Consider the following 27,513-nt stretch of genomic DNA (forward strand, 5'->3'; position numbering starts at 1 on the left):
TATTTAGTGAGAAAAAAAACCTCAAAATCTACATGGTCCTGTGTGAAAAAGAAATTGCCCCCTGAACCTAATAACTGGTTGGGCCACCCTTAGCAGCAATAACGGCAATCAAGTGTTTGCGATAACTTGCAACAAGTCTTTTACAGCGCTCTGGAGGAATTTTGGCCCACTCATCTTTGCAGAATTGTTGTAATTCAGCTTTGAGGGTTTTCTAGCATGAACCGCCTTTTTAAGGTCATGCCACAACATCTCAATAGGATTCAGGTCAGGACTTTGACTAGGCCACTCCAAAGTCTTCATTTTATTTTTCCTCAGCCATTCAGAGGTGGATTTGCTGGTGTGTTTTGGGTCATTGTACTGCTGCAGCACTCAAGATCGCTTCAGCTTGAGTTGACGAACAGATGGCCGGACATTCTCCTTCAGGATTTTTTGGTAGACAGTAGAATTCATGGTTCCATCTATCACAGCAAGCCTTCCAGGTCCTGAAGCAGCAAAACAACCCCAGACCATCACACTTCCACCACCATATTTTACTGTTGGTATGATGTTCTTTTGCTGAAATGCTGTGTTACTTCTACGCAAGATGTAACGGGACACGCACCTTCCAAAAAGTTCAACTTTTGTCTCGTCGGTCCACAAGGTATTTTCCCAAAAGTCTTGGCAATCATTGAGATGTTTTTTAGCACAATTGAGACAAGCCTTAATGTCCTTTTTGCTTAAAAGTGGTTTGCGCCTTGGATATCTGCCATGCAGGCCGTTTTTGCCCAGTCTCTTTCTTATGGTGGAGTCGTGAACACTGACCTTAATTGAGGCAAGTGAGGCCTGCAGTTCTTTAGATGTTGTCCTGGGGTCTTTTCTGGCCTCTCGGATGAGTTTTCTCTGCGCTCTTGGGGTAATTTTGGTCGGCCGGCCACTCCTGGGAAAGTTCATCACTGTTCCATGTTTTTGCCATTTGTAGATAATGGCTCTTACTGTGGTTCGCTGGAGTCCTAAAGCTTTAGAAATGGCTTTATAACCTTTACCAGACTGATAGATCTCAATTACAGTACTTTTGTTCTCATTTGTTCCTGAATTTCTTTGGATCTTGGCATGATGTCTAGCTTTTGAGGTGCTTTTGGTCTACTTCTCTGTGTCAGATAGCTCCTATTTAAGTGATTTCTTGATTGAAACAGGTGTGCCAGTAATCAGGCCTGGGGGTGACTACAGAAATTGAACTCAGGTGTGATAAACCACAGTTAAGTTATTTTTTAAAAAGGGGGGCAATCACTTTTTCACACAGGGCCATGTAGATCTGGAGTTTTTTTTCTCACTAAATAATAAAAACCATCATTTAAAACTGCATTTTGTGTTCAATTATGTTATATTTGACTAATAGTTAACGGTTTTTGATGAGCAGAAACATTTAAGTGTGACGAACATGCAAAAGAATAAGAAATCAGGAAGGGGGCAAATAGTTTTTCACACCACTGTACAAGCCAAAACCAGAATTCCCAAAGAATTTACCCTATAACTAAATCCGTTCTGCACAACCCAAAGGACATAGCTAATGCCTTTTGTGAATATTATAATATCCTGTATAATCTAAAAGATGACTCAAATACTCCACTACCCTCCTCCGACAGGATAAAGCAATTTTTAGATAAAATTAAACTCCCTTCTCTTAATCCTCAGCAACTAGCTGCGCTCAATGCTCCAAAACATTCCCAAGAAATTCTCAAAACTTTCAGGACTCTCAAGAGCAATAAATCCCCAGGGCCTGATGGCTTTTCTAATGAATATTTTAAATGCTATGCTACTGTTCTTGCTCCAAAAATGGTGGTGTTATTTAATCATTTCATCAAAATGGGCTCTATGCAGGAGCAATTTACACAGGCAGTCATCTCTGTTATCCCCAAAGTGGGCAAAGCCACGGACACTCCCTCCAACTTCAGACCTATATCGCTCTTAAATTCTGATACCAAAATATTTGCTAAATTATTAGCCACCAGACTTTTTAACATTCTGCCATCATTAATAAATTGGGATCAACTGGGGTTCACAAAAAACAGACAAGCCACAGACGGCACACTTCTGAATCTTGTTCGGTTTTCAGAGCTCTGTCAAAGGCCTTCTCTGTTCCTGACTCTGGACGCGGAGAAGGCCTTCAACAGGGTTCATTGGGGTTTCCTTAGAGAGATGCTTCTTAAATTTGGGTTTGAGGGGTCTATAGTTTCTGCTATAATGTCACCGTACTCCGCTCCATCAGCTACTGTAAACATTGCAGGCTTTTATTCACATACATTTTATATTACCAATGGCACTAGGCAGGGCTGCCCGTTATCCCCTCTGATATTTACCCTAGTCATAGAAGCTCTAGCTGAAGCCATAAGAAATAATGAGGGCATCATAGGTATAATAGTAAATGGATCCCCTCATAAAATAGGTCTCTTTGCAGATGACGTATTGATTACTACTGAAGATCCTTTGGAATCATTTGTGCACATCACTAAGACGCTCCAAGAATACTCTGAGGTATCATATTACAAAGTGAACGAGAGTAAGTCTTTGATGCTCGGAATCAATAGGTTGGGTAGGAATTCCGTGCATCAAATCATATTACTACTCCTGTATACTGGATATTTCCTCAGAGTGGTGGAAAACAAATAGTCCAAAGAAATGGTGTCATATTGAAAACTCAATCGATACCCATTCCCCTATACAATATCTTGCTTTATCTGCACTAGGCCTATCTAACCATAAATCTGAATATCCAACAATTCAGACAACAAATCAAGCCTGGTCATACTTTTTGGCACAAAATAAAAGTACTAGCTCATTTAAACCAGTAACATTTCCCCTGAACTCCCTACCGTGTATCACCCCTGATCTAGATCTTAGGGCCTGGTACGACAAGGGCATTCTCTTCATTTCAGATATAGTTTGCCCCATAACTAAAACTCTTCACAATTTTCAATATCTGAGAGATACATTTCTTCTACCAACCACTAAAATGTTTAAATTTCTTAGAATTAAACGCCTACTGAGTGCCAGCCAGAACCTCATCCCCTCTGTTCCCCCTCTCATTCACTTTTATGTTCACTCCTCGACCTCACTCAAAGGAGGAATATCAGTGTGGTACAAAACGCTAATGTCTAACAGTCAAAAACTTCTCCATAAATATACCCAGTCATGGTCAGAGGACCTCAACTGTTCCATTACCCTTTAGATATTTCCTTTGCTTTTCGTAATCTCTACAAATTCTCCTCTTGTATTAATCACAGAGAGTCTATAGATCAAATCCTGCTTAAGTGGTACTACACCCTACAGAAAATAGCTAGATACGACAGATCTGTTTCAGCATTATGCTGGAGACATTGAGGAAATGTTGGCTCACTTTCCCATATTCTGTGGCATTGCCCAAAAATTTTATTTTTTTGGCATTCAATATTTAAATTAATAGGCAAGCTGCTTCTCAAGCCACTAAAAACCAAACTTGCTCTATTCCATGTTGGCCTGGAAAATTTCCCTCATAAACCCAGACTGATCATAACCCATATTATATGTACAGCCAGATCTCTTCTACTTCAGAACTGAGGCTCCACTGACATCCCTTCTTTGTATCAATTGAAAAACCAAGTAGATCTAAACCTGCGCATGGAACGCACCTTAAAGGAGCGCAGAACCCTTTCACACCCCTCTCTGCTTTAATTCTCTATTAATTGGCCAGTTGATCTCCTCACATGGTGAGACCCCTACTATACAAATGCTTCTGCAGTATCACGTTAAGATGGCTCAATATTTTGCCCATGCTCTATTTGACCTTACAACCACTGGCGTAACAATAGAGCCTGCAGCCCCTGCCCCCGCGCCCCCCCCCTGGGGCCCACTCGGGGCCATTTTGGGGAGCTGGAGGGGTCGCAGCATGAGGGGAAAGCCATGCTGCACTTCGGCAGGGGGGGGATCAGACAGTCCCCCCCGCTCCCTCACCTCGGGCTCTCCCCTCTGCGCTCTCCTCCAGCTTAAATTATTGTCTGGGCAGCGGCGGGCAGCGGCAGATACATACCTTCCGTGCGCTCCATTGTGGATGTTCCTCTCTCTCTAGCCTCTGACGCGACTTCCTGTATAAACAGGAAGTCGCGTCAGACACTAGCGGAAGAAACATCCACACTGGAGTGCACGGAAGGTATGTATCTGCCGCTGCCCGCCGCTACCCAGACAATAATTTAAGCTGGAGGAGAGCATCTCTGCCTGCACGCCGTGTGACTGCCTGCTCCAAGACTAAGTCGGTCCCCACACAGCATCTCTGCCTGCACGCCGTGTGACTGCCTGCCCCATGACTAAGTCAGTCCCCACACACAGCATCTCCGCCTGCAGGCCGCTTGACTGCCTTCTCCGCCACCACCAACAGGGTCCAGGACTCCAGGTGGATTCCTGAATTTTCATGCTAGCAGCGGCCGCTATAATAATTTTTCTGGTCTGGTGCGTGTACATGCCTGTCGAATTTTTCTGGCTGCACTGCGGCTGCAACAACAAAACAAAAGGCATGTACATGTGTCAATTCCCCTTTGTGCTTGTTACCCTGCCGCGGTGAAGGGGCTTGCATATCACAATGAAGCAATGACCGGCTATATGAGTGTGTTGGGGGCACACCTGACCCAAGATAATAAGGTCATTGCTTCATTGTGGACAGACCAAATTCGATCAGCTGGACAGTCACTGTTGTTCTGTCATTGAGCTACCACAGCCCGGCGACCATATGGGCTTGAAAAGCGCCACGGCCTGCACTCTCGCCATGGTGCGCACCAGTCCAGCACAGCCGTCACTACACAAACAGCTGTTTGCGGTGCGTTACACAGTGAGTTTGGTGTGTCAGTGTGAAGCAGTACACTACTTACACTAACTGCTGATCCATGTATACACACGCAGGATGTTTTCAAGCACTTTAGGCCTCCAATTTAGCAATACAATGTGATTTCTGCCCTTTAGGGATTATAACCCTGCTGTGCGACAAATCTGTAATTTTCCCCGGGATTTTTGGCATGTATCCCACTCCGCCATGCCCCCCTCCAGGTGTTAGACCCCTTGAAACATCTTTTCCATCACTTTTGTGGCCAGAGTTAGTGTTTGTAGTTTTGAAAGTTCGCCTGCCCATTGAAGTCTATTGCGGTTTGCAAAGTTCGCAGGTTCGCAAACTTTTGCGGAAGTTCACGTTCGAGGTTCGCAAACCTAATATTGGAGGTTTGAGCCATCTCTATTGGAGAGACAGTCCCACCCATCACCTGTGGAAACACCTGGGGAAAGGAACACAAACATGTTATGAAGTCCCCACCACCGCTCCTCATTGCATAAAAAATTACAGTGCCTAAACACCGGAAGAAGAGGAAAAATACACTGTAGAGTGTAAATAAATCCAAACCCTTCAAATAGACAAGAAAGGTGCGATGTGTAGGGATGGGTTAAACCAAGGTGGGGAACGGACTAGGACTGAGGTGTGTCAATTCACGCACTACCACGGAATGGTCTCCTCCCTCTGATCTGTATAGGTGAGTATGACATCACACGTCTCCTCCCCCACATGTGACATAAGAAGAGGGCCAGGCCTTACAGCAATCCAATGAGCCTCACATAAATGATCCACTTCTCCAATCACATCTGACCTAGAATAATAATCCTCAACGTTGGGTGAATGAGAGGAGGACATGTGTAGAAGTGAGGAGGAACCTCACCATTCACATCCCCCGTCTCTTGTTCACTGCCAGTTTTCTAGAAACCACTGAGAGAAACCGAGCAGGACAAGATAACCACAGTGTAAATGTCTCCACCACTGTATGAACTATACCCAAAAAGCATGCTGACTATTGGAACCCAAATGACAATGGACAATACCCAACTGACGCATATCCCATGCCTTGAATTGATGAACTGTTTGATTAGCTGGCATCCACCGGCTATCTGACAATCATGGATTTGAGGATTTGGAGTGTTCACACAGCACCTGAAAATTTTCACCCATAGTATAGGTAGGTAGGTAGCCAGCCAGGTATAGGTGCCCCCTGTATAGCTGCCCCACTATAGGTAGCCAGTATATTTGGCCCCAGTATAGGTAACATAGTTGCCTTGCCCCAGTATAGGTACCTAGCATAGTTGCCCCCAGTATAGATAGTATAGTTACCCCAGTATAGGTAGCTAGCATAATTGCCCCCAGTATAGATAGTATAGTTGTCACAGTATAGGTAGTATAGTTGCCCCCAGTATAGGTAGTATAGCTGTCCCAGTATATTTAGCTAGTATAGTTGTCCCCAGTATAGGTAGTATAGCTGCCCCAGTATAGGTAGCTAGTATAGTTTCCCCCATCATAGGTAGCATCGTTACCCCAGTATAGGTAGCTAGCATAGTTGCCCACAGTATAAGTAGTATAGTTTCCCCAGTATAGGTAGCTAGTATAGTTTCCCCAGTATAGGTAGTATAGTTGCCCCCAGTATAGATAGTATAGTTGCAACAAAATAGGTAGAATAGTTGCCCCCAGTATAGGTAGAATAATTGCCTCCAGTGTAGGTTGTATAAATGCCCCAGTATAGTTAGCGAGTATAGTTGCCCCAGTATAGGTAGCTATCATAGTTGCCCCCCAGTATAGGCAGTATAGTTGCAGCAGTATAGGTAGTATAGTTGCCCCCAGTATAGATAGCTTATTTGCCCCCAGTATAGATAGTATATTTGCCCCCAGTATAGATAGTATAGTTGCAACAAAATAGGTAGAATAGTTGCCCCCAGTATAGGTAGAATAATTGCCCCCAGTATAGGTTGTATAAATGCCCCAGTATAGTTAGAGAGTATAGTTACCCCAGTATAGGTAGCTAGCATAGTTGCCCACAGTATAGGTAGTATAGTTGCCCCCAGTATAGATAGTATAGTTGCCCCCAGTATAGGTAGTATAGCTGTCCCAGTATAGTTAGCTAGTATAGTTTCCCCCAGTATAGGTAGTATAGTTGCTTCAGTATAGGTAGCTAGCATAGTTGCCCACAGTATAAGTAGTATAGTTGCCCCAGTATAGGTAGCTAGTATAGTTTCCCCAGTATAGGTAATATAGTTGCCCCTAGTATAGATAGTATAGTTGCAACAGTATAGGTAGTATAGTTGCCCCCAGTATAGGTAGTATAATTGCCCCCAGTATAGTTAGCTAGTGTAGTTGCCCCAGTATAGGTAGTATAGTTGCCGCAATATAGATAGTATAGTTGCCCCCAGTGTAGCTAGCATAGTTGCCCCCAGTATAGATAGTATAGTTCCCCCAGTGTAGGTAGTATAGTTGCCCCAGTATAGGTAATATCGTTGCCCCTAGTATAGAGAGTATAGTTGCAACAGTATAGGTAGTATAGTTGCCCCCAGTATAGGTAGTATAATTGCCCCAGTATAGTTAGCTAGTATAGTTGCCCCAGTATAGGTAGCTAGCATAGTTGATCCCAGTATAGGCAGTATAGTTGCAGCAGTATAGGTAGTACAGTTGCCCCAGTATAGTAAGCTAGTATAGTTGCCCCAGTATAGGTAGTATAGTTGCCACAATATAGATAGTATAGTTGCCCCCAGTGTAGCTAGCATAGTTGCCCCCAGTATAGGTAGTATAGTTCCCCAGTTTAGGTAGTATAGTTGCCCCAGTATAGGTAGTACATATGCCCCCAGTATAGGTAGTATAGTTGCCCCTAGTATAGGCAGTATAGTTGCCACAGAATAGGTAGTAAAATTTCCCCAGTATAGGTAGCTAGTATAGTTTTCCCCAGTATAGGTAGTATAGTTGCCCCCAGTGTAGGTAGTATAGTTGTCCCCAGTATAGATAGTATAGTTGCCCCAGTGTAGATAGTATAGTTGCTGTAGTATCAATAGTATAGTTGCCCCCAGTTTAGCTAGTATAGATGCCCCCAGTATAGATAGTATAGTTGCCCCAGTGTAGGTAGTATAGTTGTCCCAGTATAGATAGTATAGTTGCCCCGAGTATAGGCAGTATAGTTGCCCCAGAATAGGTAGTATAGTTGCTGCAGTATAGATAGTATAGTTGCCCCAGTGTAGGTAGTATAGCTGCCCCAGTATAGATAGTATAGTTGCCCCAGTGTAGGTAGTATAGTTGTCCCAGTATAGATAGTATAGTTGCCCCAGTATAGGTAGTATAGTTGCCCCAGTATAGGTAGTATAGATGCCCCAGTATAGATAGTATAGGTACCACGGGTGCATATTGTTTCGACGCCGCTCAGTGCGACGCGGTGAAAGGTGAATGACGGCTCTCACCGCTGCTGGTAAACTCCGAGGCAGCGTTAAAAACTATTCCCCCCTCCGAGTTGTCGCAACTTGGAGAGAGATGTAATTCGGGGTCTGGGAGCCGCCAGAGCCTCAAATTACCGATACGTGCCCCGCGCAGCATAACATTGCTGCTATGGGGCGCCCAGTTTCAGAATAAGCTTATCCGGTTGCCACAATATAGGTAGTATATTTGCCTCAGTGTAGGTAGCATAGTTGCCGCAGTATAGATAGTATAGTTGCCCCAGTGTAGCTAGTATAGTTGCCCCCAGTATAGATAGTATAGTTGCCCCAGTGTAGGTAGTATGGTTGCCCCAGTATAGGTAGTATAGTTGCCACCAGTGTAGGTAGTATAGTTGCCCACAATATAGGTAGTATAGTTGCCCCAGTATAGGGAGTTTAGCTGCCCCAGGATAGGTAGTAAAGTTGCCCAAGTATAGGGAGTATAGTTGCCCCAGTATAGGGAGTATAGCTGCCCCAGTATAGGGAGTATAGCTGCCCCAGTATAGGGAGTATAGCTGCCCCAGTATAGGTAGTATAGTTGCCACAGTATAGGGAGTATGGCTGCCCCAGTATAGGGAGTATAGCTGCCCCAGTATAGGTAGTATAGTTGCCCCAGTATAGGGAGTATAGCTGCCCCAGTATAGGGAGTATAGCTGTCCCAGTATAGGGAGTATAGCTGCCCCAGTATAGCTAGTATAGTTGCCCCCAGTGTAGCTGGTATATTTGCCCCAGTGTAGGTAGCATAGTTGCTGCAGTATAGATAGTATAGTTGCCCCCAGTGTAGCTAGTATAGTTGTCCCCAGTATAGATAGTATAGTTGCCCCAGTGTAGGTAGTATGGTTGCCCCAGTATAGGTAGTATAGTTGCCCCCAGTGTAGGTAGTATAGTTGCCCCAGTATAGTGAGTATAGCTGCCCCAGTATAGGGAGTATAGCTGCCCCAGTATAGCTAGTATAGTTGCCCCCAGTGTAGCTGGTATATTTGCCCCAGTGTAGGTAGCATAGTTGCCGCAGTATAGATAGTATAGTTGCCCCAGTGTAGGTAGTATGGTTGCCCCAGTATAGGTAGTATCGTTGCCCCAGTGTAGGTAGTATAGTTGCCCCAGTATAGGGAGTATAGCTGCCCCAGTATAGGGATTATAGCTGCCCCAGTATAGCTAGTATAGTTGCCCCCAGTGTAGCTGGTATATTTGCCCCAGTGTAGGTAGCATAGTTGCCGCAGTACAGATAGTATAGATGCCCCAGTGTAGCTAGTATAGTTGTCCCCAGTATAGATAGTATAGTTGCCCCAGTGTAGGTAGTATGGTTGCCCCAGTATAGGGAGTATAGCTGCCCCAGTATAGGGAGTATAGCTGCCCCAGTAAAGGGAGTATAGCTGCCCCAGTATAGCTAGTATAGTTGCCCTGAGTGTAGCTGGTATATTTGCCCCAGTGTAGGTAGCATAGTTGCTGCAGTATAGATAGTATAGTTGCCCCAGTGTAGGTAGTATGGTTGCCCCAGTATAGGTAGTATAGTTGTCCCCAGTGTAGGTAGTATAGTTGTCCCCAGTATAGATAGTATAGTTGCCCCAGTGTAGGTAGCATAGTTGCCCCAGTATAGGTAGTATAGTTGCCCCAGTGTAGGTAGTATGGTTGCCCCAGTATAGGTAGTATAGTTGCCCCAGTATAGGGAGTATAGCTGCCCCAGTATAGGGAGTATAGCTGTCCCAGTATAGGGAGTATAGCTGCCCCAGTATAGCTAGTATAGTTGCCCCCAGTGTAGCTGGTATATTTGCCCCAGTGTAGGTAGCATAGTTGCTGCAGTATAGATAGTATAGTTGCCCCCAGTGTAGCTAGTATAGTTGTCCCCAGTATAGATAGTATAGTTGCCCCAGTGTAGGTAGTATGGTTGCCCCAGTATAGGTAGTATAGTTGCCCCCAGTGTAGGTAGTATAGTTGCCCCAGTATAGGGAGTATAGCTGCCCCAGTATAGGGAGTATAGCTGCCCCAGTATAGCTAGTATAGTTGCCCCCAGTGTAGCTGGTATATTTGCCCCAGTGTAGGTAGCATAGTTGCCGCAGTATAGATAGTATAGATGCCCCAGTGTAGCTAGTATAGTTGTCCCCAGTATAGATAGTATTGTTGCCCCAGTGTAGGTAGTATGGTTGCCCCCAGTGTAGGTAGTAAAGTTGCCCCAGTATAGGGAGTATAGCTGCCCCAGTATAGGGAGTATAGCTGCCCCAGTAAAGGGAGTATAGCTGCCCCAGTATAGCTAGTATAGTTGCCCTCAGTGTAGCTGGTATATTTGCCCCAGTGTAGGTAGCATATTTGCTGCAGTATAGATAGTATAGTTGCCCCAGTGTAGGTAGTATAGTTGCCCCAGTATAGGTAGTATAGTTGCCCCCAGTGTAGGTAGTATAGTTGTCCCCAGTATAGATAGTATAGTTGCCCCAGTGTAGGTAGCATAGTTGCTCCAGTATAGGTAGTATAGTTGCCCCAGTGTAGGTAGTATGGTTGCCCCAGTATAGGTAGTATAGTAGCCCCTAGTGTAGGTAGTATAGTTGTCCCCAGTATAGATAGTATAGTTGCCCCAGTGTAGGTAGCATAGTTGCTCCAGTATAGGTAGTATAGTTGCCCCAGTGTAGGTAGTATGGTTGCCCCAGTATAGGTAGTATAGTTGCCCCCAGTGTAGGTAGTATAGTTGTCCCCAGTATAGATAGTATAGTTGCCCCTGTGTAGGTAGCATAGTTGCCCCTGTGTAGGTAGCATAGTTGCCCCAGTATAGGTAGTATAGTTGCCCCAGTGTAGGTAGTATAGTTGTCCCCAGTATAGATAGTATAGTTGCCCCAGTGTAGGTAGCATAGTTGCTCCAGTATAGGTAGTATAGTTGCCCCCAGTGTAGGTAGTATGGTTGCCCCAGTATAGGTAGTATAGTTGCCCCCAGTGTAGGTAGTATAGTTGTCCCCAGTATAGATAGTATAGTTGCCCCTGTGTAGGTAGCATAGTTGCCCCAGTATAGGTAGTATAGTTGCCCCAGTATAGGTAGTATAGTTGCCCCCAGTGTAGGTAGTATAGTTGCCCCAGTATAGGTAGTATAGTTGCCCCCAGTGTAGGTAGTATAGTTGTCCCCAGTATAGATAGTATAGTTGCCCCAGTGTAGGTAGCATAGTTGCTCCAGTATAGGTAGTATAGTTGCCCCAGAGTCGGTAGTATAGCTGCCCCAGTATAGGTAGTAAAGTTGCCCCCAGTGTAGGTAGTATAGTTGCCCCAGTATAGGTAGTATAGTTGCCCCTAGTATAGGTAGTATAGTTGCCCCCAGTGTCGGTAGTATAGTTGTCCCCAGTATAGATAGTATAGTTGCCCCTGTGTAGGTAGCATAGTTGCCCCAGTATAGGTAGTATAGTTGCCCCAGTGTAGGTAGTATGGTTGCCCCAGTATAGGTAGTATAGTTGCCCCCAGTGTAGGTAGTATAGTTGTCCCCAGTATAGATAGTATAGTTGCCCCTGTGTAGGTAGTATAGTTGCCCCAGTATAGGTAGTATAGTTGCCCCCAGTGTAGGTAGTATAGTTGCCCCAGTATAGGTAGTATAGTTGCCCCCAGTGTAGGTAGTATAGTTGTCCCCAGTATAGATAGTATAGTTGCCCCAGTGTAGGTAGCATAGTTGCTCCAGTATAGGTAGTATAGTTGCCCCAGTGTAGGTAGTATAGCTGCCCCAGTATAGGTAGTATAGTTGCCCCCAGTGTAGGTAGTATAGTTGCCCCAGTATAGGTAGTATAGTTGTCCCCAGTATAGATAGTATAGTTGCCCCTGTGTAGGTAGTATAGTTGCCCCAGTGTAGGTAGTATAGTTGCCCCCAGTATAGGTAGTATAGTTGTCCCCAGTGTAGGTAGTATAGTTGTCCCCAGTATAGATAGTATAGTTGCCCCTGTGTAGGTAGCATAGTTGCCCCAGTATAGGTAGTATAGTTGCCCCAGTGTAGGTAGTATAGCTGCCCCAGTATAGGTAGTATAGTTGCCCCCAGTGTAGGTAGTATAGTTGCCCCAGTATAGGTAGTATAGTTGTCCCCAGTATAGATAGTATAGTTGCCCCTGTGTAGGTAGTATAGTTGCCCCAGTGTAGGTAGTATAGTTGCCCCCAGTATAGGTAGTATAGTTGTCCCCAGTGTAGGTAGTATAGTTGTCCCCAGTATAGATAGTATAGTTGCCCCTGTGTAGGTAGCATAGTTGCCCCAGTATAGGTAGTATAGTTGCCCCCAGTGTAGGTAGTATGGTTGCCCCAGTATAGGTAGTATAGTTGCCCCCAGTGTAGTTAGTATAGTTGCCCCAGTATAGATAGTATAGTTGCCCCCAGTGTAGGTAGTACAGTTGCCCCTAGTGTAGGTAGTATAGCTGCCCCAGTATAGGTAGTATAGTTGCCCCCAGTGTAGGTAGTATAGCTGCCCCAGTATAGGTAGTATAGTTGCACCCAGTGTAGGTAGTATGGTTGCCCCAGTGTAGGTAGCATAGTTGCCCCCAGTGTAGGTAGTATAGCTGCCCCAGTATAGATAGTATAGTTGCCCCTGTGTAGGTAGTATAGTTGCCCCAGTATAGGTAGTATAGTTGCCCCCAGTGTAGGTAGTATAGCTGCCCCAGTATAGGTAGTATTGTATAGGATAGTACAGTTGCCCCCAGTGCCTGCTCCCACTCTCCCCGTGGCCGCCGCTCGTGTTCCTGTCTGAGCTGGCGGCCGCTTCCTCTATTATAGTCCCCACCAGTCCCCTGTTCTCCGTACATGCTCTGTCATAGCAGCGTGTCCCGTGGCTGCTGTGAAAAGGCAAACAGCAGGGCAGCTGCTTCCTGTAGCGGCAATGTATATTCTCTACCGGAGCAGAAAGCTACTTTCACGGGAAGCCGCGCACTCCTCAACAAAGTGCCTAGCGATTGTGTGGGTCCTGCATGGGAATGCATTCAACATTATTAAACGTCAAACATTAAACATCTACTACTTATTAAATAATTGAGACACACACCACCTTGGCGTTTTACAGGCCGCGGCCATTGTTTATTGGGGGGTAAAAAGTGGGGGGTATAACAAACAACCAACTTTATTGTAAACTCCGTAACCATTTAACTTTATTTACACGTGAACACACATAGACTGACCAACACAACAACCGCGATCGATGGTCTGTGGACCCTACACGATCGCACACCAGTTCTTTACTTTCACCATACCCCCCCCCAATAATAAAGGCCCGCGACAAATTTTTTTAATTAAGGGACGGGTGGGTGGGCAGCAGCTCAGGTCTGTCCAAAAGTTCTCCTCAAGTGACACTGACTGCTCTGACAGGGCTGGTTTTGTTTCACCTCAGCCAACCTCCTGATTGGCTAAGGGCTTTGGAGGGAACGAAGCTCCAACCAATCCGCTTTCAGCTGTACCTGAATAGCATACAGCTCAGCTTTGCATAACAACAGATTCTTCTGAGGTGATTTACCTCACAGCATCTGAAATACAAAAAAGAATGCCAGTACCAATCCTTAACATATACATCTGTGCATATATATATATATATATATACACACACCTTAGTTCAATAGTTTCAGCATGCCCATGTTCGCTGCCCTTCTATTGTAATGCAGCTCATCCATGGGAATGCATTCAACATTATTAAACGTCAAACATTAAACATCTACTACTTATTAAATAATTGAGACACACACCACCTTGGCGTTTTACAGGCCGCGGCCATTGTTTATTGGGGGGTAAAAAGTGGGAGGTATAACAAACAACCAACTTTATTGTAAACTCCGTAACCATTTAACTTTATTTACACGTGAACACACATAGACTGACCAACACAACAACCGCGATCGATGGTCTGTGGACCCTACACGATCGCACACCAGTTCTTTACTTTCACCATACCCCACCAGGCAGGCCTAAAGCCTGGCACCCCCCAACCCCACGGCCTGTTCAACCATGTCTTGTAAGTTCACATTAAATATATCGTATCCAATTTCAGACAAGTGTACTCCATCAGTATGATACAGCCCCACAATTCCACCTTCCAGCTCATGATGTCTATATGCGAACCCTTGGATGGTGAACATAAATTTGCTTATCCGCCTGTTTATTTTCTTCCTTATTTTTTCCAAAAATGAAAGCTCCGGAGATCGAAGCCAACATAACCTGGAGATGATCTCTGAAAATACCAGCACTGTGTTAGGTAGCAATTCACGCAGTTGGGAGAAATCAGACTTTATATCAAAAATCAACTGCAAAGTGCGCATATTCCCTACATCATTACCTCCCAAGTGGACTATCAGAACCTCTGGAGGAGGATCCACACGGAGAGACTCTTTAATCATTGGTAGCAAACCCCTCCATTGCATACCACGAATCCCTTTCCACAATACTTGTATAGAATAACCAGATAGGTCTAGGTGCTCACCGTATGGTCTAATTAATGCTCTCCTCCCTGCCCAATATATAAAGGAGTGACCGCATAGCCACACCGTCACCCTTTGCCTACCTGTAATTAAAACAAAGAATTAGAAAACACACAAACGTGGACGCACATATAACATAAAACGGCTGGACTCCCACCTACCCAACCTCTTAATAACTTCTGAACTAAGTCCCATCCTAGCTGCCTCTGTAGCAGCACCTATACGAAAAGAATGGGTGGAGAAGCGCTCCTCACCTAAACCCAATTTGACTAAACATTTTTTTAGAACAGCAGAAAATTGATATTTTGTAAGAGGAGACCCATCCGCGTGGCACAAAAAGGAAACCGCAGAAATACGCACCGCCAAAAAGGAGCGAATAACGTAAACCGGACATAAAAGTGAACCCGGCAATGAAAACAAAGATAACCAAACACCCCGCGAGGCCTGATCGGTTTTTGACCGACACACGAAAACCTCCACCTTCTCCTCAAAAACCCGGACATGGGACTCCTCCAACTGAGCCTGAGACGACTTGGAATGAGCGACCAACTCCGATATCCGTAACGCGGCAAAAAAAGCGAGGCAAAATGCCGCTTGAAAAAGCAAAAACTCGTAATCTGACACGCAAATAGCTTTTAAAAACACAGATATCCCCACCAGTAAATTAAAGCTAATTGGACGTCGCTCATCCACCGTCTTAGCCCCTGATTTGTATCCCTTCAAAAACTGTTTAACTATAAAATAGCTGTTAACCGCAGGCGCATTCATGAGCTTGCGAAAAAACGACACTCCTGCCAATGTCTTACTCATATACCCATATGACCAGCCTACCTGCATTCCATAACATAAAAAACGTAAAACAATGTCGCAATCATCTTGTAAAGCAGAGACAGAGGTCTCCTGGCAGTACATACACCACTTATTCCATGCGGACAAATAATCATTCCAAGTCTTCCCTGAAAGAGAGTTAGACACCATAGACGAAATCAATCCCAGATCACCTTCCATAATTGATCTGGACATATAGCTCCATCCCTCTCTGCGTCTGGCACATGCTGGCGGAATTCCTGAAATTTTTTTCAGGATAGACAATCAGCTACTACGTTCTGTTTTCCAGGCAAATAAACAGCTTTCAACCAGATGTTACATTTCAATGAATAAAATACAATCTGACGCAACACTCGTAAAACAAAGATTGATTTTGATGTTAGGCAATTAACTGCAAATAATACGCCCTTATTATCAGTGTGTAATAGTATACGTTTATTCTGAAAACTCTCACCCCACAACACAAGAGATACCAAAACAGGAAACAGCTCCAATAAGACTATGGATTTGGTGGCGCCGCCTTCCACCCATGACACAGGCCAGGTGTCCGCGCACCATTTTCCAGCCCAGAAGGCCCCAAATCCTATGGAGCCAGCCGCATCCGTGAACAATTGAAGTTCTTCTGCCGATTGAAATTCATCCTGCCAGAAAGTCCTGCCATTATATTCACACAGGAACCTATCCCAAACCAACAGATCATGTTTAACCACTGAATTTAAACGTACATGAAGGGATGGGGACTTTAAACCTGAAATAGACAGTGCCAAACGCCTGGAGAAAACCCGACCCATTGGCATAATTCGCGTAGCGAAAGCCAATAAGCCCAACACAGATTGCACCTCCTTCACTACCGTTTTTTTCTTTTTGATTAATAAACGAATCCTGTTCCGCATTTCAACTACTTTCTCCAATGGCAGCCTATACTCCTGTTTAATAGTATCAATGCAGATACCCAAAAAACATAACTCTGTGCAAGGCAACACAGTTTTCTCAGGTGCAAGAGGAACACCAAAAAACTCCATAAGGCAAATGAAACAATTCAATAAAGACATGCATAAATCACTGTCATTTCCTCCAACAAAAAGAAAATCATCTAGGTAGTGAGTTATTCCACCTCCTGAATCATGCTCAAACAAGGCTGCCCACTCCAAAAAGGACGAGAAGCGTTCAAAATATAGGCATGACAAAGAGCACCCCATAGGGAGGCATCGATCAAAGAAATAACTACCCCCAAACTGAAACCCTAACGAGGAAAAACCGATTGGAGCAATTGGAAGCAATCTGAATGCCGATTTGATATCGGTCTTGGCCATAAGGGCACCAGATCCGAAACTTCTAACCAATTCCATAGCTTGATCAAACGTGGCATATCGAACCGACGACCATTCCGCCGGAATGCAATCGTTCAGAGAACCCCCTTTCGGAAATGACAAATGATGAATGATTCTAAACTCCCCCGGCTCCTTTTTTGGAACAACGCCCAGAGGGGATAATCTGAAATTAGCAAAGGGGGGTACAGAAAACGGACCGGCAATCCTGCCGGCCTCAAGCTCCTTACTAAGTTTTGCACTAACAACTTCCGGAAATTGACCAACTGATTTCAGATTGTCTACCCACTCACAACCTAAACCATCAAAAGCAGGAATATAAAAACCATCTCTAAAACCGTGAAACAGAAAACTAGCTATGTTCTGGTCTGGATACATCTCTAACCATGGAATTAACCTTTGCAGCAGAATTGGGCTCGGGCCCTTTAAGAAATGGCTCTTTGCCTGGATAAGCATTCTGAGGGGCAGATGCTTTCTTCACACATTTGTTTAAAGAGTGAGGACCAGCACAGAATGAGCACTCGTGCCGGAACCTGCAGTTAGTAAACTTGCACTGCCCCTCATTAAAAGAAAAACAAACACCCTTCCGTAATGTAACCCCTCCAGGCGAAGGGGCTTGTCTAGGTGATTGCGATCTCTGCGGCAACATCAAAGACAACCATAGGCCAACGTCTTTCTGACCCCACTGCAAATTCGAATGCACTGTCATTTTTTGCCGATAGGTTTCATCATACAAAAACCAGCTCAAGGATCCAAATTTTTGATACGCTTCCAATACAATATCGGCATGACGAAAAAGGCCCACACTCAAAGCAGGATACTTTTCACACAGAATGCTGGCATAAATAAAAAATGCTTGTAGCCAATTAGAAAACGTTCGAGCGATAGGACGCCTCCTATCACCCTCAGCATCTTTTTTATCCTTAAAGAGACACTGAAGCGAGACTAAATCTCGCTTCAGGTCTTATATATAGCAGGGGCACGTGTGCCCCTGCTAAAACGCCGCTATCCCGCGGCTTAACGGGGGTCCCTTCACCCCCAACCCACCCCCCGCAAACCTTGGTCGGAAAATGGTCGCTGGAGAGGATCTTCCTGGAGGCAGGGCTAACGGCTGCAGCCCTGCCTCCCAGCGCGTCTATCAGACGCGCATCGCCGCCTCTCCCCCGCCCCTCTCAGTGAAGGAAGACTGAGAGGGGCGGGGGAGAGGCGGAGATACGCGTCTGACAGACGCGCGTGGGGCAGGGCTGCGGCGGTTAGCCCTGCCCCAACCAGGAAGCGCTCCCCGGCTGAACGGAGGGGATTTGGGGGTGAAGGGACCCCCGTTAAGCCGCGCTATAGCGGCGTTTTAGCAGGGGCATGCATGCCCCTGCTAGCTATGAGGTCTGAAGCGAGATCTATTCTCGCTTCAGACTCTCTTTAATAAAATCCTTGTTAGCTGGCAACAGAGAGAGCAAGTCCACATACTCTGATTGCCAAATTTTTTCCTTGACAGACAATGGTAAATGGAAACCAAGAGGCGATAAATCACATGCCAATGCCTCTTTGTAACACATTTCTGATACCCCAGAAGGTCTGCTCTCAGAAGTCAAAGGAGTAACAGTAGGAGGAGACTGAGACTGAGACAAAACAGGCTGAGCAGGAACAGCAGATTGATACATAACAGGTGGTAAAGAAACAGAAGACATAACAGGTGGTACAGAGACTGAAGGCGTAGCAGCCACAGGATACCAAACATTAGCAACAGGAGTAGGGGTAGGAACCCCCGCAGATTCTAGAGGTAAGGGGTTTGACACTCCCAATGACTGCACGTTATGCTGCTGGGACCCACAAGCAAAACCCCCCCTCTGAATTACAGATAACAGAGATTGCATCATTGAAAACATTTCATCCAGCCTATTAGGCTGGGTTTGCTGGGGGATACCCAGGCACTCACCCGGCATACGAGCTCCCCCTTCCTGGACCGGCTGGGCCTGTTGGTTCACCAGCTGTGGATCCCTCTGTGCAGCTCTAGGCTCCTGCTGTAATCCGGCTTGCCCCATCTGATGCGCAGGTTGTGCGGGAGGACACCCAGCAGGCAGCAGAGAGCTGACACCTGCAGGCATAGATCTATTCCTCTGCGCCGGCTGAGTCCCGTGTCCCTTGGAAGGCTGACCCTTCTTCCTGGATGGCTGCGTAGGCTGTGATGATCGGCTAGGGGGCGGCGTATAAGGTCTGGTCTTCCTCTTGTTCTGCCTCAGAGACCGCCCCCTCTCAGGCTCAGCTGAAGGTACTGGCAAGGCTGGACCGGAAGTGCCTCCTAAGGGCAGATGATGTATTTCCGGTGCAGAGGACACCAACCGGGATCCGGAATCCGCCATACCACTGCTGCCTGCGGTAACCAGTAGCTGGGCAGAGATGGGTGCAGCGCCGCCCCCGTCCTGGACAATCCCTGAAGCTTGGAGCAGGGGGCTGGAACCAGAGACATCCATGGCCCCGAGCGGAGAAGGAGGTGGTGGAGGTGGGAAAACAAGTGGCCAAAAATTGAAGCCACTCGGAGCCGCTCCCACAGGCATCAGGAGCGGAGGCGTCCCAGCGGTAGGAGGCAGAGTCACCGGAACGCCTGGCTGGACTGGAGGACCAGAAGCAGCAACATGCTGAGCAGCAGGTAAGGCAGGAGAAGCAGCACACAGCGCCGGAGAAACACCACTAGCTGTACCAGGCAAGGGGGGCAAGGCAGCCAGCAGTGCTCGGATTACTTGTTCTCCGTCAGGTGCCTGAGCCCTCAGTAAAAGTTCTCTGAAGGGGTGCTCCATAATTCAGAACACACTAAAAAGAGGAATAAATAAATTAAAGAAAGAAAACAAAACAAAAAGGAAGGAATAGCAGAGGAGAAGCAAAAACAGCAGCTATCACAGCAGCTCAGGTCTGTCCAAAAGTTCTCCTCAAGTGACACTGACTGCTCTGACAGGGCTGGTTTTGTTTCACCTCAGCCAACCTCCTGATTGGCTAAGGGCTTTGGAGGGAACGAAGCTCCAACCAATCCGCTTTCAGCTGTACCTGAATAGCATACAGCTCAGCTTTGCATAACAACAGATTCTTCTGAGGTGATTTACCTCACAGCATCTGAAATACAAAAAAGAATGCCAGTACCAATCCTTAACATATACATCTGTCTGTGCATATATATATATATATATATATATATATACACACACCTTAGTTCAATAGTTTCAGCATGCCCATGTTCGCTGCCCTTCTATTGTAATGCAGCTCATCCAGAAGTTACAATCGTACCTATATGGATGATCCTTTACGGTTATCACAGTCCACAACCCCCTCAGCTGACTGAAGCGGACTGCTGGTACCAATGGAAAACTCCCCTTAACGCTCCAGCAGTACGATTTCACCATCCAGCACAAACCGGGAAGCCGGCATCTGAATGCCAATGGACTTTCCCGCTGTAACAAACCCAAGTAGCAAGTGGGGATTGCTTCAGTCACGGTCTTGCTGACAACTCCTTCTCTCCTTTTCTTCAAAAGGGGGAAATGTGGCGCAGTCACCATATTTCATAATTGAATGTATCCCAAGTCATACACATAATCCTCTCGTTAAAAGAGCAGCCAACCCTCTGAGCTTCCAGGCCCTCAGCTGGGAAGCCAAACACAGAGTTATTTATCTTTTAGCAGTATTATCCCGAGCTGATCTGGGGGCAATTAACATCTGTTTACCTCAACCATCCATCTCCCCCTAAATTGACAAAGCTCCATATGAGTTCCCCTTCTCAGGCTAATGCTAGGTACACACAATGAAATTTTCTGACAGATTTACTGTCAGATTGATTACGTCCAACATGTCCTCTCTGATTTCCAATCAATTCTTCAATAGATTTTCCATTCACTTCTATGAAAAATCATGTATAAATTGACCTGGAATCAGATCGGACATGTTAGAAAAAATCAATCTGACAGTAAATGTGTCAGAAAATTGCATTGTGCCTGCGTACCTAGCATAATTGTCTCTGTGAATACGTAGTTCAAGGGAGCCTTCAATACCTCTACAGAGCTGGAGAGAAACTGATCTTAACTGATGATTTCCTTCAAACAGCTGTCCCACAAAGAACAGATGAACTGGCTGTAACCCTTCTAAAGATCATATTTTTTCCATATTTTCTTCATATTTTATGGGTTAGGAATATACTAAATGAACTAACTTTTCAGAAATGTTTAAGGGCATGGAGAGACTGGCAAAGCAGGAATTCTGCCAGATTTTATCTCTCTGGGTCAGGCCCTGCCCCCTGTACTAGTTGCACAGGGTTGGACTTTTTCTTGTCATAGCCACTCCCAACTACAGAGTGGGTTAAACTACGGTGACCATACGTCCCGCTTTACCCGGGACGCGTCCCGCCTTTGGGGGGCGCTGTCCCAGGCTGCATGAGGTCCCGGGAAACGTCCCGCTTTTAGCAGCGGGACGTCCCGGCCTCGGGACTCTGGCCACCGTACAATGAACTAGCCGCAGCGTCTCATAGACGCTGCGCTAGTTCATTCCCCGCAGCCCCGCTCCAGCAGCCTGCATTGTGCTCTGGCAGGCACAGGCAGAGCAGGGCTATGGGAAGATGGCGTCCGGAGGCAGAGCCCTGTACTGGAGACTATTTGTGTCTCCAATACAGGGCTCCGCCTCCGGACGCCATCTTGCCGTAGCCCTGCTCTGCCTGTGAGAGGCTGAGCGGGAGATTGAAGATCGTCCAGGCCAGGGGGAGCTGCACACACCTGAGGCACCAGAGGCCGGCTGCGTGAGGGGACGTCTTCTGCCAGGTGAGTAAATGCTTTTTCTTGCAGGTGAAGTGTTTGCCCACATTGTGTACATTTTGTACTGACATGTTCGCCCGCAGTGCGTTTATCTTGTACTGACATGTTTGCCCGCAGTGCGTTTATCTTGTACTGACATGTTTGCCCACAGTGTGTTTATTTTGTGCTGACATGTTTGCCCGCAGTGCGTTTATTTTGTGCTGACATGTTTGCCCGCAGTGCGTTTATTTTGTGCTGAAATGTTGCCCCCATTGCGTTTATTTTGTGCTGACATGTTTCCCCCATTGCGTTTATTTTGTGCTGACATGTTTGCCCCCATTGCGTTTATTTTGTACTGACATGTTTGCCCCCATTGCGTTTATTTTATGCTGAAATGTTGCCCGCAATGCGTTTATTTTGTGCTGAAATGTTGCCCGCAATGCGTTTATTTTGTGGTGTCTGGGGTAACTGTTGCTGCATTTATAATTTAATGGTCATAGTTGGCTGTGTTTGCTGCTTTGGGGTTATGGCATACTATTAAATAGCATCACACAGTTTCTGCACACCCATGATGCGAATCCACGTTTGACCACATCACGGCGTAAACACTGCTTTCTTATGCCTCGCTGTTGCATCATTACGTTAGCTCCGCCCATAAAATGTCATGGCCACGCCCATTTTTCGCGCGCGCTGCAGGCACCACATTTTTCGACGCAGCCGCCCCCCCCCCTCCCAATTCCCCCCGTCCCAGGTTGAGCCTACAAAAATCTGGTCACTGTAGTTAAACCCAGCTGCCCACCCAGGTCCTCGGTCCTTGCTCATCATCAGTTGTCGAATTCCATCTATCGACATGCCAGCAGGACGCTGGCCAAAACGCAATACTTTGGATTACTTCAGCGCAAAGACTTTATCGCTTTTTGGACTCAGCCAAACACTGTATTTGGAACTTTCAGACATTCTATGCATTTCTCATCTTTTAAGATGCCCGTTAACGGTAACATTTTTTCACCAAATGCGATCTTTCAATGTGATTTTAATGATCAAATTGTATAGAAACTTTGCCATTTATGAAGGCAATCGATAAGATAGGACTCTTTAGTCGATTGGTAACTGGAATAAGATCGATCCGAAAGTTGGATTTTATGATCAAATTTGAACAAAGAATCATTCAGTCAATGTGAACAATTGATAATTACCTTCCAATTAGTTTCGATCCTAAAAATCACATTGAAAGATCACATTTAGTGATAAAATTGAACTGTTAATGGGCACCTTTACTTATTCTATTTAACCAATTTGTTCAGCTGCCAGATATATTTATTTGCCACCCTAATTTCTCCCCCAAGGTTTTTTGTGGTCTTTATTTGCCATTATATATAGTTTTTTGTGTATAGTTTTATAATAACATTATTTGACCGTTCCAGTTTTGCCCTTGTTACCCGATTATTCTGATCTATGCTGGAACTTTCTGTCCTCAGAAGAGACACAGTACCGTATTGTCTGATCTCTGATCCATGCTGGAACTCTCTGTCCTCAGAAGGGACACACTACCGCATTGTCTGATCTCTGATCTATGCTGGAACTCTCTGTCCTCAGAAGAGACACACTACCGCATTGTCTGATCTCTGATCCATGCTAGAACTCTCTGTCCTCAGAAGAGACACTACCGCATTGTCTGATCTCTGATCTATGCTGGAACTCTCTGTCCTCAGAAGAGACACACTACCGCATTGTCTGATCTCTGATCTATGCTGGAACTCTCTGTCCTCAGAAGAGACACACTACCGCATTGTCTGATCTCTGATCTATGCTGGAACTCTCTGTCCTCAGAAGAGACACACTACCACATTGTCTGATCTCTGATCTATGCTGGAACTCTCTGTCCTCAGAAGAGACACACTACCGCATTGTCTGATCTCTGATCCATGCTAGAACTCTCTGTCCTCAGAAGAGACACACTACCGCATTGTCTGATCTCTGATCTATGCTGGAACTCTCTGTCCTCAGAAGAGACACACTACCGCATTGTCTGATCTCTGATCTATGCTGGAACTCTCTGTCCTCAGAAGAGACACACTACCGCATTGTCTGATCTCTGATCCATGCTAGAACTCTCTGTCCTCAGAAGAGACACTACCGCATTGTCTGATCTCTGATCTAGGCTGGAACTCTCTGTCCTCAGAAGAGACACACTACCGCATTGTCTGATCTCTGATCCATGCTAGAACTCTCTGTCCTCAGAAGAGACACACTACCGCATTGTCTGATCTCTGATCCATGCTAGAACTCTCTGTCCTCAGAAGAGACACACTACCGCATTGTCTGATCTCTGATCCATGCCAGAACTCTCTGTCCTCAGAAGAGACACACTACCGCATTGTGTGATCTCTGATCCATGCTAGAACTCTCTGTCCTCAGAAGAGATACACTACCGCATTGTCTGATCTATGCTGGAACTCTCTGTCCCCAGAAGACACACTACCGCATTGTCTGATCTTTGATCTATGCTGGAACTCTCTGTCCTCAAAAGGGACATTACCGCATTGTCTGATCTTTATAAATTGTTGATTTGGTAGCTAGGTTGTAAATAACCGTTTTGTTCCTATTAGCAATAGCTAGCCAGGGTATCTTCACCATGTTCAATACTAAGAATGGTGGCAGCATATTACCCTTAATTTCCAGCACAAAATCGATAACTTTATTTTACTGATTGTACATACAATCTAGATTGTATTATGTATGGGTGCACCAACCATTCTTATCGTTTACTGTACTCACAGTGGATTCGCCTCCAGAGGTCTCTAGTGGATGAGACATGTATGGCAGCTGTGGCATAATAAGACGGGATTGGTGGGCGGATGTTTGTCACATCGTCTCTATGGCAGTACATCCCTTCTCTTTAGCCCTACATGATGGACCACCATATCACATGTGAATAAAGACAATTTAGATATTGCCTGGTTAACTTTGATGTAGGCCATTTCGGTTGTCAGGAACGTATAATTACTATCTGTCTTCTTCCACAGCTCAGTGCAAGAGACCCAACATACAGAATGCCAACATCTCTGCATACAGGGAATATTATAAGAGAAGTGATGTGATAACAATACAATGCAAGCCTGGAAATTACCCATCACATGAGACAATGACATGTGACAACACCTTAAAGTGGTCTCCTCCCTCTGTGACCTGTTTAGGTGAGTATGACATCACACGTCTCCCCTGTCACATGTGTGACATAGGAGGGGCAGGGGCTACCCATAGCAGTCCAGAGCAGGGTCAGTGATGTTCATGGAGGATGTTCTAGGAAGCTACAGTTCCTCATTAATGACCTTTAGTGACTTGACCCTGCGGTCAGGGCCGGGCCAAGGCAGAGGCGAGAGAGGCTCCAGCCTCAGGGCGCAGTGTAGGAGGAGCACACACAGGCTGGGGCTGAGCACAGGTGAGAGAGGCTCCAGCCTCAGGGCACAGTGTAGGAGGGGGGGGGCACATCTCTTTCAGCTATCATTCCCCTATTGTGTTTGAAGCAAAAAGAAATAAGAAAAGGGGATACATGGCAGTGACTGCAAGCCAGATAACTAGAGATTAAGGGGTTGGGGGCACCTCTAAGTGTAATAGCAATCAGTGTGTGACGGCTGGGGTGGGAGGGATGGAGGGGCCTCTTGGTCTAATAGCAATCAGTGTGTGATGGCTGGGATGGGAGGGATGGAGGGGCCTCTTAGTGTAATAGCAATCAGTGTGTGATGGCTGGGGTGGGAGGGATGGGAGGGGCCTCTTAGTGTAATAGCAATCAGTGTGTGACGGCTGGGGTGGCAGGGATGGAGGGGCGCACTTTGGTGTCTCAGCCTTGGGTGCTGCAGGACCTTGTCCCGGCCCTGCCTGCGGTGTCCACCTACTTACTACTAACTGCTAACTACCCCGCTTACCCATCCTAAGCAGCTGATGGCCTGGCATACACACATTCCAACAGTCAGTCAATACCTGCATTACATTTATTTTTCTGAATGATGATTTATTGCAATCTGCCACAGCTGTGCATAACAGCACCATTAATAAAATACCAGTACAATGATATAATTATAACTTAAAAATAACAATAATAACAACATACCCGGAACAACAAGCGTTTATACACTCACCTAAAGGATTATTAGGAACACCATACTGATACGGTGTTTGACCCCCTTTCGCCTTCAAAACTGCCTTAATTCTATGTGGCATTAATTCAACAAGGTGCTGAAAGCATTCTTTAGAAATGTTGGCCCATATTGATAGGATAGCACCTTGCAGTTGATGGAGATTTGAGGGGTGCACATCCAGGTCATGAAGCTCCCGTTCATTCACATCCCAAAGATGCTCTATTGGGGTGAGATCTGGTGGCTGTGGGGGCCATTTCAGTACAGTGAACTCGTCATCATGTTCGAGAAAACAATTTGAAATGATTCGAGTTTTGTGACATGGTGAATTATTCTGCTGGAAGTAGCCATCAGAGGATGGGTACATGGTGGTCATGAAGGGATGGACATGGTCAGAAACAATGCTCAGGTAGCCCATCGCATTTAAATGATGCCCAATTGGCACTAAGGGGCCTAAAGTGTGCCAAAAAAACATCCCCCACACCATTACACCAACACCAGCTTGTGAGCTCGTGCAAATTGTAGCCTCTTTTTCCTATTTGTAGTGGAGATGAGTGGTACCTGGTGGGGTCTTCTGCTGTTGTAGCCCATCCGCCTCAAGGTTGTGCATGTTGTGTCTTCACAAATGCTTTGCTGCATACCTCGGTTGTAACGAGTGGGTATTTCAGTCAAGGTTGCTCTTCTATCAGCTTGAATCAGTCAGCCCATTCTCCTCTGACCTCTAACATCAACAAGGCATTTTCGTCCACAGGACTGCCGCATACTGGATGTTTTTCACTTTTCACACCATTCTTTGTAAACCCTAGAAATGGTTGTGCGTGAAAATCCCAGTAACTGAGCAGATTGTGAAATACTCAAAACTCACCTTTTCACTCTGGCCTATCACCCCTCACAAGTGCTCTAAACCCACAGCTGAACTCTGGTCCCCTACCTCTCGTGTCCCTACCTCTCCCTCTAGATTGTAAGCCTTTGGGCAGGGTCCTCCTCCTTTTGTGTCCTACCTGTTCATGCACCTCCATTACTGTGACCCCATGCCATGCATTTGAGTGAACCTAACTTGCCTAATCTCCATGTTCCCTTTCAGTGACTGACTAAGCATTACCTTGTACTCATACTGTGCTGCGTGATCTGGTCTTTCTTGTATTCATGTATTGTCATATTGCTGTATGTCAACCCTAAATATTGTCTGTAACCTAAACTAATGTCCAGCGCTGCGTAATATGTTGGCGCTTTATAAATACAATAAATAAATAAATAAATACTCAGACCGGCCCATCTGGCACCAACAACCATGCCACGCTCAAAATTGCTTACATCACCTTTCTTTACCATTCTGACATTCAGTTTGGAGTTTAGGAGATGGTCTTGACCAGGACCACACCCCTAAATGCATTGAAGCAACTGCCATGTGATTGGTTGATTAGATAATGGCAGTAATGAGAAATTGAACAGGTGTTCCTAATAATCCTTTAGGTGAGTATATATGGACAATCAGGCCATCTTCATGCCTTTGCCCCATCCCAACAACTTTACCTGCATGAAACCAACAAGCCTCACGGCTCCTCTGGGCTTATATAACTGGCCTTATCAACCCATTACACAAAACACGAGTTACCCCGTGCAGCAAAAGGGCTTAGCTCTGTCCGCAACAGCTCACCCACAAACTCAATCTTTTCCTGGAGCAGCAGGTTGAACATGTCAGTCTCAATATTATTCGCATGCAGTCCATCTCCATGGAAGTACATCCTCTCTGATGGGCAACCAGATCACGTGTACCAGAAAATTCAGA

General features: G+C 45.7%; 1 protein-coding gene across 3 annotated transcripts in view; it reads left to right on the forward strand.

Moving 5' to 3' along the window:
- Positions 1 to 27,513, forward strand: part of LOC137562144 (receptor-type tyrosine-protein phosphatase kappa-like) — a 374,827-nt gene that overhangs the window by 100,620 nt on the left and 246,694 nt on the right. For all 3 annotated transcript variants that reach the window (XM_068273487.1, XM_068273479.1, XM_068273493.1), the window contains exon 9: positions 24,615 to 24,785. In XM_068273487.1, the coding sequence (XP_068129588.1) occupies positions 24,615 to 24,785 (171 nt within the window). The remainder of the gene's footprint in view (positions 1 to 24,614; positions 24,786 to 27,513) is intronic.

The sequence above is a fragment of the Hyperolius riggenbachi genome, chromosome 1, assembly GCF_040937935.1.
Source record: "Hyperolius riggenbachi isolate aHypRig1 chromosome 1, aHypRig1.pri, whole genome shotgun sequence".
NCBI classification, from domain to species: domain Eukaryota; kingdom Metazoa; phylum Chordata; class Amphibia; order Anura; family Hyperoliidae; genus Hyperolius; species Hyperolius riggenbachi.